The sequence below is a fragment of the Anas acuta genome, chromosome 6 (assembly GCF_963932015.1).
Source record: "Anas acuta chromosome 6, bAnaAcu1.1, whole genome shotgun sequence".
In the NCBI taxonomy this organism is placed as follows: domain Eukaryota; kingdom Metazoa; phylum Chordata; class Aves; order Anseriformes; family Anatidae; genus Anas; species Anas acuta.
In genome coordinates, this window is record NC_088984.1 from 1,767,695 (window position 1) to 1,783,225 (window position 15,531).

The 15,531-nt window shown below is 51.3% G+C and overlaps 1 protein-coding gene across 5 annotated transcripts in view; it reads right to left on the reverse strand.

Moving 5' to 3' along the window:
* Positions 1–15,531, reverse strand: part of FMNL2 (formin like 2) — a 102,723-nt gene that overhangs the window by 46,096 nt on the left and 41,096 nt on the right. For all 5 annotated transcript variants that reach the window (XM_068686917.1, XM_068686920.1, XM_068686918.1 and 2 more), the window contains exons 2-6: positions 11,967–12,050; positions 6,360–6,440; positions 3,816–3,892; positions 2,586–2,669; positions 983–1,135 (exon numbers count right to left, since the gene is read on the reverse strand). In XM_068686917.1, the coding sequence (XP_068543018.1) occupies positions 983–1,135; positions 2,586–2,669; positions 3,816–3,892; positions 6,360–6,440; positions 11,967–12,050 (479 nt within the window). The remainder of the gene's footprint in view (positions 1–982; positions 1,136–2,585; positions 2,670–3,815; positions 3,893–6,359; positions 6,441–11,966; positions 12,051–15,531) is intronic.

The following is a 15,531-nucleotide window of genomic DNA, read 5'->3' on the forward strand; positions in this document are numbered from 1 at the left end:
TGTATCTCTTTGCCAGAGCTGTGTGTCTGCCTCCTCCTCCCCACTTTCTCCCTGATGTCTTTGATACATTCCAGATCTCGCACCCGCCACCACTCAGGCTGTAGGAGGATGGCAGCCACTGAACAGGAACTAAAAAGCCAACGTGAGCATTGAGTGACAAACCAGAACTGAACCTCGACTGGAAGACACAGAAAAAATCTGCAGGTCCCCACTGCTTCCAGCTCTGTAGGACTCCTTTATGCTCACAGTAAAGCTCTACAAAAGCCCCAAAGATCAAAACGTGCACAGAGTCAATCCCCCTCAGCACTCCGAGCTGTGCCCCTGAGTACTGCTGAGTACTGTCCTGCCAGCCTGAAGATGCTCTCAGCATGCCTTGTAATAGTGAAGGATCGTAGGAATGCAAGGTCCTGTAACGGAGCTGACTGACATTCAGTCTTGGGAAGGGATCCTGCCTTTTCCACAAACTAAAAAAAAAAAACAAACGGTATTTGGAAAGAGAGACTTCATAGTAAAGCCCGGGGCAGCACTCAAATTAACATCAGGTTTGAAGCATGGAAGTGGCCTTTAAAACATAAATCTTGTTCGTAGCAGCACGGACAGGCTGTGCTGCTGGAAGAGACCTTTTTGGATGAGACACCAGATCAGAGCTCCAGCCTGGCTGGGCCCATGGAAATCCTGAGGTACTCTTTGGAGAAGAGTGATTGCTTCCTCTGTGCAAGTCACACTGTACCTGACGGAAACACAGCACGCACCCTTAGATCATTCTGCCACTGGAAAGGGAGGCAGCCTGATTCGTTTCATTTCCTCAATCGCTGTGAGATGCTGCCCCGTGTTACTGGCTTTAGCACTTCTTTCCACCTCAAAACCGACAGCACAACGACACGTGAAGATGAAAAACAGCCTAATTGGAAAACCATGCTGACTCTTCCCACTCGGGCACTCGCTGCTTGCAGGTCACCTGCTGCCTGCTTCGGGGCCTTACCGTAACGTGGAGTGCCTGCCCGAGCGGGAGATGCTGTTGCCAACTGGCGAGGGTAAATTGCTGCCTCGGTGCAGGTCCTCAATAGATCGGCTCCAAGGTTTGGACTTGTCCATGGAGTTTTCCACGTTGTTCTCCAAACTCTCAAAGTCAAAGCTGCAAGGAAATAGAAATTCCAAAGCTGGGTTAGACAGCAAAGATGCACACAGAGCTTGCCTTCCTGTTAAACATCTGCAGGCTTAGCAGGTCCCAGAAGATTCCAACAAGAAAGGAAGAAAGCACCGCAAACTAATTTCCCTTCAGCTGCAACTCAGAGCGAGCTTCCATACATTCTGCTGCAAATCTGGACCTCGACAAAGGGAGAAGCTCACCACACGAGCGCTCGGTTTGAGAGGGATCAAACAGCTACGTATTATTCTACTCCCATGTCAAATAAATACAGCATCGGCCACTTTGCAGATGAGCAGCAATGCCTTGAAGGAAAGAAGGAGAATACTTCGAGCTGTCCTCATTTTATTGCAATAAATCAATACGCTGTGCAAGTACCAATTCAGTTTCCTCCATCAGTATGTGACTGAGCGTTTACACTGCCTTGCTGGCCCTCGCTATCTGTTTGCATATGCGATACATTACCATAATCATTACAGATTTTCTCTGATTTCTGATTCACTGCCCATCGTACTGCTCTTTCAAGCAAAAATTGCTTGTTCCCCTTGCAGTTTTTGAGGTTATTACTCATGTTCACCACGTTAGAGAGGGAAAAAACCCAGCAGGCTAACTTGCGTACATTTGTATAATTTTAGGAACAAAGTCTTTATACAAGAACATCTTTTTGCTGCGCACAGTTTTTTCCAGCGTTAGTAACATTTTCAAACATATAATTTTGTTTCATTGATTCAACTGCAACTCCACCAAAAGTCCTGCTCTGTGCGATGGCAATATATACGTCTGATGGCATCTTTTTTAAAAATAAAACATCAGCTCCACTCAGCTTGAGCTCCCAGCTACAATGGTATCTGTAACCCACCACTTAGTTTCATACAATTTTACATAAAAATCTAATGCTACAATACAGCGAATGGAAAGCCTGTGGGCACACAAAACAAAGGTGCCTTTGCCTGCCAGGAGCTGTGTGAGTAGTGGTTACTGTGGGGATGGTGCTTTGAACAAGGCAGGCAGTATTACAATCCTTGGGGTTGGGCACTATCACAAACCTATTTCCAAGGAAGTCTGCATCTTTCAATACATTCCTTGAATCGCTTTTACACTGTACCCTATGCAAGTCAGAGGCCACCAAGGCTAAAAAGTAAAGCCTTAAAGAAAAATAGTCACAAAGGTTAAAGTGTGTTTTTTTTTCCTCTATAGGATGCTATAATTCAATAGTTTAGGACTGGCGTTACCATTTTCTCTGCTCCTGCTCTGCAGCAGGTACACGGTACTGGGCCAAGCTCTGGCACTGTGCATGGCAGCCCTGCTACAGGAGAAGCTGAGCATCTCATCGAGCATCTCACTGGGCATCTCATTGAGCATCCCATCAGCATTTCCCTCTCCTGGGGGTTTTGCTTAGCCCCGCAAGCCCAGCGAGTAGGAGGCAAGTCTTACTTACGTGACCGCGTACTGTGCGAACGACAAGTACTCCACCAGGACGTCCAGGCCTTTGTTTTCCTCATTCAAGAACTCCCTGACCCATCTGTTGGAAAAATCATGAGACGTCAGAGCATGTCACTGGTTTTGTGCAGTTACCGGAATTCTTTTCACAGAAACTGAAGACACAGCCACTGCAGGAAAGATGGGACTGCTGAGTTAAACCTCTTCTTTCTCACTGAGGAAAAGAGGACTTTGAAAAAACAGAAGTTTTTTATTTAGAGGACTTTACTAATGTACTGAAACGAGCCTTTTGGCAGTGCTTGGACAAGAAAAACACTGCACTTCAAAACCATAAAACCCCCTCTCCAATGCACACCCAGCAGCTAGACGTTTGGCCTAATAAATACCAAGGGCCATGGATGTCCTGCAGAGCTCAGCTGCCCAACTCCTCCTCTGTGCTGCATGGTTCCCAAGCAGGGACCACGTCTGTCCTCTGGTTTGTCCTCCAGCACTTCTCATGTTTATTTTCCACACCCCGGCCTCTGGCAGTCTTTCAGGTGCACACGGACAGCACACATGTGGAAGAGTAATAGCAGCAAGGCCCGGCTCTGACAGCCCAGGTGCACGTTTAGCAGTCATTTTGGCCTTCTCCTTTTTAAAAAGCGCTGACCTCTTGCCGTGAATTTCAGTCTGACAATTACGCAGAGCCTTTCTGGTCGACACACTGAGGCTTCCTGTGCCGAGGCCTCGAGCAGACAGATGAAACGGGCAGAAATGCGCACTGAGACGGCCCGTTCAATAAAAACCTGGAGTCCTGGCCATGCTTTTACTTGTGCTATTTGAGAAGAATTTTCTGCTTTGTGAAAGCAAAATGCTGGCAACGTTACTTACAGCCAGGCTTCATGAACTGTATCATGTTCAGCTATAAACCAGCATGTTTTAATATACAGATTTTTATAGCTGCAGTGCTAGTACTATTCTAGACCCAATTATTCTCACTTTTGCCCTGACTTACTTCGGGTGAGCAGCAATCTCTTGACGGCCTTCACAGAGACGTGGATTAACCCTATCGTGAAAGGATTAAGGCTGAATTTTCTCCTGAGACACCCAGCTACCCCTTACCTGAGCCCTTCAGGATTTAACAACCAATATAAGTGGTACCACTGCCTAGCATGCAGAGGTGTTTTCTGAAAGACAGCCATCAGTAGGTGCAAATCTAGTAAGGCCAGAGGTCATCAAAAATCCTCACCCAATGTGATTTGTTCTCAAAGAAATTTCCAGTTCTCGGAGTACTTGAGTAGACTCTTGGACTCGTCTTCTGAATTTCTGTAATGGAGTGAGAAGGCAAGAACAGCACTTAGACTTCTGTGATGCTATTAAAAATGCCAGCATCTCCTACAGCACAGATTGAGCACATAAAACATTCAGGCAAACTGAGAACCTCCCTGAAATCACGAGGAACGCAACAACAACAGGCAGGCAGGCAACAAAAACAAACAGAAAAATAACTTCTGTTCCCGTGTATATTTTGAGCTTCCAGGATTAAGAAAATGAAAAGCCTGTGGATAAATACACATTTCTTTACAATACAAGCTTTGTTTTAGCAACAACCTCTCCACTGAGATCTACGGTGCTTGGACGTCACTCCCAGCCATATGTTTTAATCTCACTTTTGTGACCTTACACCCACACCCAAACGCTGCCGTAATTTCTGTCTAATTACCAAATCTGTGGGTGCGAGGCAGTAATGAGCTACACATGTGCTACTACCTGCAGGTTTTGGTACTTCGTGCATGCAAAATTGTATCTGCAAAGTTAGAAGCTGGGAAGAGGCCATGAAATGGCAGAAGCGAAATGCTGGGCAGTACGAAGAAGATGATGTTTTGTGTCATCCCCGTGCAGGAGGAGAAGGGACTGCCTGGGAAAACCTCCCCGTGGTGCAGCAAGAGCCCCACGGCACCCCAGGGCTCGGAGCAGGCTGTGGCAATGGCAGGAGACCTCGAAGTGCACACCCAAATCGAGTCAGGCAGAGCTGGATGAGTCTGGGAAGGTTTGTCAGCGTCCAGGACACAGCGAGGCCACTGCAGGAGAGGGACTGGCCCCTGGGGAGCACCACAAGCTGGGTCACTGCTGGAGGGGCCAGGGCAAGCACAGGATCACCACACTTTTAATTTTCCTGTTTCAAAGTTCAGCTCGGAGGAGAAGCCCATCACAGTCCCAGCTCCCAGCCCAAGCGCACGCCTCACAGCAGCGCTGGGAGCCACCAGCCCTTGGCCACACGGGGAATTAGCAGCAAAAACCCTGAGCCAGCCCCGATCACGGGCACAGCTCCGGTAACCCCAGCCCTGCCCACAGCATCCAGCATCCGTCCAGGAGCCCGTTTGTAAATCTTTCCGACACGCAGCCCAGGCTGAGGGAAGGCTGCTGGTGATGCAGAATAATGCGACAAAAGAGAGGAACTCAATGGGGCTATTTTTAGGCTCCTTCGGTTTTGTCATTTGTCATGGGACTCCTATAGTAGTATTAGGGTAAGAAAGGCTTCAATGTGTGCCCAGGGACTAACCGCAGAGCGAAGCCAAACACACAAAACGAATTTCAAAACCCTGCAGGAGAAAAACACAAAGACCCCCGTTCAGCTTTTTTTTTAATAAATAAATAAATAAATAAAACAAACGACAAAAACCTACAATCAGCTACGGGCAAATTTTAAAGGTTTCCTCCTAAATGGCTTCCTATTCCTCGCCGCGGCCCCCGACAAGAGCAGCCCTGTCAGGAGGCATTAGGGCAGGGAGGGCTCGGCGCTGTGTCTGCGGGAGCAGCGCTGCGTCCCGGCCGCCCCCCGAGCTGGCCCTGGCTCGCAGCATTTGTCAGGATCTGTGTTTTACTGCGGGGCACCCAGCTCGCCTAATTGCAGGGCAGCACAAAGCAGCGACTGTGGAGGACAAGAGGAGCAGTCAATGGCAGGAACTGCTGCGTGCTGGGTTTTTGGGGGCTATTGGAACTATCGGCACAGGATATGAGCTGATGTCCACAGTGCTTAAATACCAAAGGTTGAGTGACCGTCCTCTGAACAGGATGTAAATTTACACTTTTAGGCCCCTGGCAGCTATTTCTAAGCCCATGAGGGTGGTGCAGAACTGTCAGCACCAGGCACAGGTCCCTGCTGGTGCAGAAGCCTCGCTCGGGGATGCCCAGGTTCCCGTGATGCTGTGCCCAGCCCTACACATCTCACTCCTCCAGAGGGTTGGTTGGTGTCCACCCCAACAAAGGCACCTTTGAAAGGCCAGGTGGAGTGCCCGAGTCTTTTGTGAGTCATTAGCAGACAATTCTGGATGAATATTAGGCAGAAGGATGCGTGAGGCTCTCTGATGGGACCGCAAGCAAGAGGTGCCCGCGTGCCAGCAGAACCCAATCCCTCCAGGTGAATGCCGAGAACAGCTCCGAGCTGCAGTTTACCTGCCACCAGCACTGCCCACGAGGAAAGGCAGACCTAGAGCGTAGCTCAGCGACAATCTGTCAGGCTATTTATTGAAGCTAAAGTTATTAAAACAATTTGTTTCATGTGTCAGATCGCCCCTTTCTTTGCAACATCTGTTCCTCTTTCCAAGCTGCACAAACCGCAGCGCCTTTCCAATTTCTCTTTGTTTGTCTCTGCGTTTTGTTACATCTCCAAGACCTTTCTCAGCTCCTCTCACAGAGCCTCCACACAAAGGCAGGAAGGAACTGGGACCCCAGGACCATCCTCGTGGAGGAACAAGGACGAGAGGATGAGAGGAAACAGGACGCTCCTCACCTTCCTGGTCACTGCCGGGTCCAGATAGCCCTTCAGCTTCTGGATGTACGTGTGCGGAGGGTTCTTCACTTGAAATCTTTCCTGCAAAGGATGTAAGAACAAACATCAGCCATTTGATAACATTGCTGTATTTACTGCTTATACGCATGAAATGCATGCACACACATACATATTTAAACAGGACGTATGTATAATATGAATTTGTATGTGCATGCCCTATATGCATAAATACTTAACCTATGCATATACAATGTGCATGCAAATCCCAGGTATTTACATGCGTCTTGATTTTCTGAAATTTGATATTTATATAGGAGGCGTAAAAACCTGTCCTGCATATTCAATGGTTTTGGTTACACGTATAAACAAACACATCTGCAAACAAAGGGCTTCTGGCAGCCAGAGCACTGCGAGGAAAGAGAGGGGCTGGAGGAGTGAGCGTGTGTCCATGTCGGACTGAGAGCCGTCACCACAAGAGCTGAGGCACCTTTCTGTCATTTGGAATGAGCCCAAAAACACACTGCGTGGTCCATTCACAGAAGAAGCTTTATTTTGTTATTTGGATTTTGGAAAAATAAATGCAAGAGCAGTACATTAGCAGTAGACAAGTGGTATTTTGACAGGTACTGTTTAACTCTACTTGTGCCTGTGCCATGATGAGTGGGTACAATCGAGCACATGTACCTCCTGCAGGCACAAGAACTGCTCAACTGCAGTTGATTTTATTCCATCCACCTTCCCACAACACACCCATCAGATTCCCTAAGAGCAGAGAGGGGCATCGCAGCTGGGCCAGGCTGGCACGCCGCGTGCTGTCACCCGCACTCCTCTCCAGGGCGTACCGACTGCTTTGAAAACCTCTCATAATATCAAAAACCTTCAAACCATCTGTATTTCGAGTCCCTCTTGGTCTCTGCTTGCTTTTGCATGGCCAGGCTGACATTTATTCTGTAAAGCTGCTGTGAAGCACAAGTCAGGCTGCAAGCAGCGCGCTGCGTCCAGACCTGCTAAGAGCATTACCCCAAGTCCTGATACTATTTGTATCTTGGAAGAATTTTAAACTATTCTGCCCTCTCCCTTGAGGAAAGATCTCATAACAATTTCCTCCTGATGTTACAGCTTCGCATTTTATAACTGATATTTGAAACCCCCACTTATTCAGTCAGGATGCAATTTTGACTACATTATCTGGAAGTTATTTCATAACGAAGAGCGCGCTGCTGCCCAGTGACCAGGACGCACTGTCTGAACACCAAAACTTGTTCCTGTTATTATCTTGCTGCTTGCTGTAAAAAAAAAAAGTAATATATTATGGTCAGAAAAAGAAAATGGACCAATAAATCTACCCAGTGGTCCCCCAGCCCTGGGCTACAGCTCTGAAAGACAGAAGCAGACATTTCTCTCCTCTTTTTTAACAATTTTTCTTCCGCGCACCTTCACACAGATGTACGGGGCAAACTGCGAGTCCTGGGATTTGGCATTTCCTTTATATATCAAAGCAGCTCTGCAAAGAGCTCTTGGCGGGCAGCTCCCTGGCCAAAGGGAAGCCCAGGACCCCTGTCACCCCCGTGCCACCCCGTGCCGTGTCCTCCACCTCGCACCGCTCAGCGCCCTTCGTGCCCCTACACTTAGAAAACAGACACGATGGAGGGGAAGGGGGAAAGCAGGAACACCCACCAATGTTGGCAGATGTACACAGAAGAAATTAAAAGTACATCAAGTAAATCATGTCAAAGATTAAGCTGTCAATACTCAGAGTACCTGAACTGCTGGCTTAATTCATGCACTCGGTGCAGAGCACTTGGGGCAGCTTCGCGTTGACGCTTACAGCCCTCATGGGACAGCGTCAACCGTGGCTTCACAGTGGGCAGGAATACAAGTTATTTAGAAGTAATTCCATCCATTAAAGCATTTTAAAAGTTCTTTGCTCTGGCAGATGGACAAAAACGGCACTTTGCTGTAAATGAGAGCGTGGCCCATGGCAGGGCCGGAGCGTTACCAGAGGGATCCAAACCTCGGCGACCAGCACCACTTCTCTTTCCCCCACCACAGTTTTGTATTAGCTCTGGAGATACCAAGTCCAAACGCCACCGTTTGCACCTGCCAGGGCAGATTTGGCCCTTGAAGCGCTTTTTCTGCCTTGGAAGGTCACGAGGGACCAGCCTTCAGTGTCGCCCTGTGAGCATCTACTTCATCGGCGAGGCAAACACACGCCCCGCTACCACCGAGGCACTGCTGTCCGTGCCTAATGCACTTTCCTTAAGGACCATAAATAACGAGCTAAAACCTGGTGCTTTTTGCTGTCTTCTCCTCCTCTCCTCTTCTGGCAGTCCGTAATTGCTCATCGGCCAAATCTGCTTTCCAAATAAAAATGCATACGGGCAGCAGTTTCACGCTACCTGAACCGGGAGGGAAGGGGTTTTTACCACACACATTAAAAGTTTAAAATCTCAATTCGTCTCTCCGAATTTCACTGAGCACACAGCACGAGCCTGTCGGTGACACCAGGGCTGGGACATTACCGGGTTAGTTATCAAAAGGTATCAAAACCCAACAAAACACCTTTTTTTATCTGCACCGCACAACTCGGGAGCACCAACCCTACCTACAGCCCCAAATTGAGAAAGGCACGGACCCACAATAACCCCACCCCGCCTTCATCAGCCACCTAGCATGTAAATCCATCCTGCAAGAATAAAAGGCCCTTTCTTCCCCCAAAACTTGCTGAGGAGCGCTGCCAGACGCCGCGATGAGCTCGCCCCAGCGCGTCCCCTCGGAGCAATAAAGGAGGGGAATTCGGGGAAAGGCTTCAGCTGGGGCAGCACAACGCTGCTCCTGTGCTTCCTTCACCAGCAGCCTCCAGCATTAGCACTTTCTTTTCCTGATGGATAAAAAAAAAAAAATAAAAGGGAGGGGTGGAGGGCTTGATTGCAGCAGCCAAGAGGAACTGCTGGATTTCTGCGCTTCCCCTTCGATGCGATGCTAAGGAGAACTCGATACATCCCTTGCTCACCCAGATCTGGGAAACGTATTTATCCCGAAACCAGGAAGCTGTGGCTGTTCCAGAGGTCTTCTCCTTCCAAACCCGTTCAGGACATTTCCTGCAGTAGTGAGTTACGCTGCGATCACCGCCCTGCCCTCGCTAGCTCCTTTCATTCTTAGCATTCACATCCCCCGGGTGAGCAGGCAGGGTGCCGTATTTTACCCACTTTGGGTTCTTTAAACAGAAAAACCAAGGGTTTCCTATGTCCCCGGTGAAGGGTGGGGTGTCACTCACACCATGTCCATCTCGGGTCCCTCCATTCCCTCCCCACACGCCCCCAGCTCCTCCAAGGGAGGCCCCGGTCTCTGCCCCGCCATGGTTTGCCATTAGAGGGCAATGAAGAACTTCCTACGATGCTCCCAACCTCGCCCTTAGCATCCCTGTCCCCTCCAACACTTCACCACAGCTGTGGGACCGAAACGTCCAGGGTACCACCAGGCAGAGCTGGAAAACCTCTCCAGGCTGGAGAACCAGCACCCAGCCGCAGGGAATTAATTAATTGTCCTTCCCTAACGACCCCCGGCTCGGCCCCTCTGGGGATGCTGCAGGTAGGAGGGCGAGGGCTGGAGCCCTCCAACAAGGCTCCTCGGGGTTTTCTCTCCAGGTCTCACTCCTTGCCAGCCCACAGCCACCAAGTGAGCTTCTGCCACCTCCCCGTGCACCCTCCCCGAGCTTTTACCCGTCCTGCTTGGATTTTTAGCTCCCCCCGGGACTGAGGTTGCCTCCCTGCCTACCCCACCTCGCTGACACACTGTCAGGATCACACAGACGTGTGAGCGGCAGTAGGAATACTGGTTTTGTTCTCCTCCTCCTCAAATTTATTCCTTGGTCAAGCCAGAGAGGCAGGGCAGCAAGCTCCAGGAAAGCCACAGCAAAGCGTAAATGACTTCCAAGTTTTATAGACAAAGGAACAGAGAATACCACCCGGGATGAGTCCCCACAACCAGCCCAGCAACCCTTGCAGTGACTCACCAGAAAGGGCAGAAACCTAACCAAAGCAGATCTGAAATAATAATAATAATTATTATTATTATTCCTATTAAGCATGAGACCAGTAGCTCCCCTGGTTTTTAATCTCACTTTTTTTTTAAAGTAAGAGTTACTTTTCTGGGCCGAATTCTCTCCTTTAGCAGCCTCAAAATGTTTCACAGTCGAACACCCAGGGCCTTACTGAGAAACTGCCCCTTCACAGCAACTTTGGGTTCTTTTCCCTTCCCGACAAGCTGCACGCCAGCACAGGAAGGTAAGAGAGCAGCCTGCAAGCTGCTATATTCCCTGACAGCCTCTGTCCTCCAGCAACCAAAATAAAGGTGTGATGTCCAGTCCCAGCGAGGCTCCTGCCTTGTGCTGCGTCCCCTTCTCGGAGCAGCAGGGAGCGGATCCCCGTGCCCCCGGGGAGCACTGCAGGTGCTGCAAACTCCTTTTGCTGTGCTTCCACCCACCCGCCCCTCCTGTCCTGCTGCAGAGCTCGGTGAATCAGCAGCAGCTGTGCTGAGGAGGGTGGGTGTGCACACCAGGGCTGTGATCTCAGCACTGCTGCCTGCCCCTGCCCCTGCCCCTGCCCAGCCCGCACGTCCCCACGCTGGATGGGCACGCTCCAAGCACGCAGCCACGGGGAAACAAATCGCTCGCAGCAGATTAAGCAATTTGTTCGGCGTCTGGCTGAAGCGAAACTTTAAAATAGCTCGGTGCGTTAGGTTTTCTGCAGAGCAAACTCGTGGAAAAAGCGAGCAATTCTTTACTCAGCTTTCCTGCGGGGTAATTGGATCTCATCAGAGGCTCCGCCGCTGAGATGGATGAAAAGGAAATGTCTCACGAATCTATTTGTTATGATGTTCCTGACCTCACAGCGTGACTGCACCTTCTGCCAAACTCTCATCCTGGTACCTCTGTGTTTACTTTCCAAGGAAACATCCCCCTCCGTCGGTCCGGGATCAATTATTTTCATTAGCCATTACTTCTGGAGTTTATGGCAGGACCCGATTTTGCTGTTGGCTCACAACTGCACACCCTCCCTTCTGCATGCTTCCCTTGCTCTAAATAACACAGCTTCTGTTCCTTGCCGTGGCAGAGCCAACCTGTTCACTGCTGCACAGCGCTGCCAGCTCTGCACTCCACGGACACCAAGGACGCCTCAGCACATGGTGCTGCTGAATCTGAGGGTGCTGTGCAGGTGAAGGGAAGTTCACCATCACCACTGAGGTTGTGCTGAAGGTGACAGCAACCGCCCGCTGTGACAATGCCTCGTGACGTGGAAAGCCAGAGGCTCACTGGGTCAAGACCATTCCTCGGCATTACACAGGTCGAGACAGCTCCGAGCACTCACCAGGAGGGGACGGAGGGTTGGTCTGCTCGAGCTTTTGCCTTGCAAACTAAGCAGCATTCACAGCACAAGGCTTCCGTGAGCTGTTCCCAACAATGGAGCGTGAGGCCAAACAAATGAGTGCTTGAAACCATTCAAATCCTCTGCGACCTCCCCTTTTAAGCCCTGGGAGCGCGCTACCCAAACACCAGTGCTTGCTCTCAACAGGGTGTCTGCTGCAAGCCCTCGTGGCCGCCCTTACCTGGTCGCAGATGAGCTCCCACTTCTTCTCGTTGTCGTACTGCCGCAGCAGCCGGGCTTTGTCGGGCGGCAAGTTCATCGCATTCTGCAGGGAGAGAAAGAAACCAACGTGAGGGACCACAGCGGGCTCGGGAGCAGGAGGAGTCAGACACGGGCAAACCAAGACAACATGGCTGCGGTTGCTCTAATTGTTTTATGGGAATCCCCGGTGACAGAGTTATTCAGAAACATTCCCTCTCAACACCGACTTTGGCCCCAAAAGCAGCAGTGAGTCACACAGCGGGGCCAGCGACGCCTCTGCTGCCACGGGGATGCGCTGGGAAGCAGGAGGGCACGGCCGCGCCGTTTGGAGAGCTCTGCACACACGGCATCTGGAGAGCCTCCCGATCAGCCGAGGGCAGCGCAGGAAGGCCAAGTGCCTGAACACGAGGGCCACGAAGCACCTCTCCGTCTGCAGCTCACATTCTCCTCGGCGCGCTCGTCTGGCCACGGAGTCACCCGAATTAACCCCCAGGACGCAAGCACTGGGTTGCAGAGCCCGGCTCCCTGCTGGGAGCGGAGCAGGGTGCCAGGCCCAGCACTGACAGGCGCTGTGCTCCCCTGGTTCATTTGGGAAAGGTGATGGGAACCCACAGCACCACAGGCTGCTCCATAAACACTCCCACGGCGAAGCACTACTCAATAAACCCACGGTTAGGTACCAAGACCCTGCTGTATCAGGACGCAGCTTCACAGCCCGTGCAGGAGGTTCACAGCTTTGCCAAACCCGGCCTGTCCTGGGGGTCCTTGGGAACACCCACGGGGCCACGAGTGGCACAGGGGAAGTCCCGGGCATGGCACGGAGCGGTGACCGAGGAATTTCAATGTGCATGTCGAGTGGTCATGCAGCAGGGATCGGTATTTCTGAAGCACTTTATCAGAAATGCACTGGGTTGGTTTTGTCTCCATGCCCACGTCCCCCTTGGCCAGGGACAGCCACAGACAGCCCCAGCAGGACGGCGGCCACCTCCCTGCAGGGTTGTGCTGCGTGGAGCACAGGCACTCTCGGCCCCAGCGCAGATTTCTTTTGAAATCTTTGGTGTGGCTGCAAACGCCTCTTCCTGCCGGGAATGCTCTGACACCCGAGGCCACCCTCTGACCTCGCGGTCTCTGCAGGATCCCCAAGGAAGGCGAGGAGAACAGGTCTCCAGCTCATCTGGCCTCCTGCATCTCGCAGATGCGCCTGCTGCTCTCCCGCAGGACCTCCTCTACCTCCACCCCAGCGGATGAGCGTCACCTGCAGCTGCTCTTCCCAAAGCCTCTTTTCTATCAGATAACAAATACTCTTCTTTTTGCTCATCCATGCTGTCATGTTGACAGCATTTATAGGCTGCGATCCTATCTGCCCTCGATTCCTCTCTCAGCCTCTTAGCATACACCTTATCAGCTCTCCTTATCATTTTAATGCACTTCTCGGTATTTTTCCTGGGGCTTTTTCGAGTGCCATTCCTTCCCCATGAGGATGCAAACACATTTCAGAGCTCCACTACACCTCAGCTGCAGGAGGAGCTTCGCTGTTTGCCTGCAGTGCTCGCCTTGCCGAACTGAGACCTGGTTGTCCCTAACCAGCTCCCCAAACCAAGCTGGCGCTCGGACACGAAACCAGCCTGGAAACCTCCGCAGAACCCAGCCGTGGCAAGAGCTCCGCGTGGCCGAGAGCCCCAAACAGGGAGAACAAGACCTAGGCAGCAGGTTGGTGTGAGCTCATTTCGAAATGACTTCAATCTGATCTCATCCCGAAACGTGACCTCCTTCGCCCCGCATCATTGTGCTGCACACAACCACCCCCTGTATTTCGCCAATTGCTGCCACTCACAACCCTCTCGTTTTTTCCAACAATTACTGCCATGTACGTTAGATGGCCCTGGTCTGGCAGGCAGAATTATTCCGCATCCCGTGCGTGCAGCTGGGCTCAGTCCCTGCCCATACACAGAGCGTGACCTGTGCCCGCAGCTCCTCCAGCTCTCTTTTCGGGAGGTGACTCAGACATCTCGCCACCTCCAGGTCCTTTTTGGCTAACTACAGGTCTAGGGCCTGCAATTCCTCTTCCCATCCTTACCCTCGTTGCAGCTTTGGAGGCTACTGCTCACACAACCGGCCCCATTCCTCCACCAGCACCTCCACCGCCTCCCCCCGTAACTCGGCCAGACCCCAACGCCGCGCTGCCGTCTGCAGGGGCCGGCTTCCAGCCCTGTTTTGGCTCCTCGCACACATAACTTCTCTTTTTCCCCGCAAATTCCAAAGTTATTCATGTCTGCTGCCGCGTGCCAAGTCGTATAGGTAAGGTTTCCATTTCGTTTGCTCCAGACTGGCATTGTAAAGCTCGGCCTTGAATTAATCGCAGTAGCAGATGGAAAACCGGGGGAAATACTAGCAGGCCTACAAAATATTAAATTGCTCAGGAGTTAAAAATAAAACCAGCAGCGCATCAAGGAAATGTATATTTTGAACCTATTAAACAAAACTCGGCTCTGTCCCACTCGGCCCCCCCAGCAGCGGCTCCGAGGCCCGTGCCAGACGCTTCGGCACCGCGCTGCGCACCCGGGCTTGTCCAGAGCCGGCCTCGATCCACACAGACACTCCTCGCACACGCCTGCCTTGCTTTGACCATTTCCTGATGATTTTATCTGAATCTGAGTTAAGTGACCCAGCACAGGTCCCTGAAGAGCCACCAGTGCCACCCAGTCCCAAGTCTTTCCCCAAAGAGCGAGCACACCCCCAAAACGCAGGGAACAGAACTTCCCATTTTAAGGCCACCCTAAAACACCTTTGTAACCCTCACTTGCCCCAAGAAAAGCAGAAAAGGGCATCAAAACTAGGTTTTGAGGTGCCAAAGTGCCTGAATTTAGTGGGAGAACAGCGTAGCTTGTGGGTTGGGGCACTGGGAACCTGCTCAGGGCACAAAACTTGTGGCTCCCCTCCGGGTGCATCACCCGGGCGTGCAGCCCAAGGCTGGCTGTTTGTTTGCATCTCTCAGGACCAGCAAGTGCTTTATAAGAAAAAAGGGAACCCCGTACAAGGAGAGCACCTGCAGAAGCACAGGCAGGACACACAGGGGCACACGGTCAGGGTTATGCTCAGAAAACGCTACGGCAGCGGGCCAGGTGCCACCGAGGGGCAGAGCGCCCTGGGGACACGGTAATTTGGGAACAGAAATACCTGGAAAGGAGGGGCCGAACCAGCTCCTGTCACAGAAATGTCACAACACGCAGCAGCTCCGGTGAGTTCTGCCAGCAGGAGGGCTGGCACGTGGCTGCAGGTCCCAGCGGCACCGAGCCGCACGCTGCTTTGTGTGACTTGCTCCTCGTTTTGGAGAGAATTAAAAGGCTTCATGTTTTGGGAAACAAATGCAGCAGCAGTCTGAGTGACTCCGAGGTATAAGCATTGCTAATTAACGGCATTAAGCTGTTGCTCTTTCTTATTAATCTTATCATCTTTAAGTCCAAATCCCTTTTATTTATGAATCCTGACATTAACGTGCCAGCCTCCAACACGGCGGAGTCCTCCTAATCCATCCGCTCACAGGG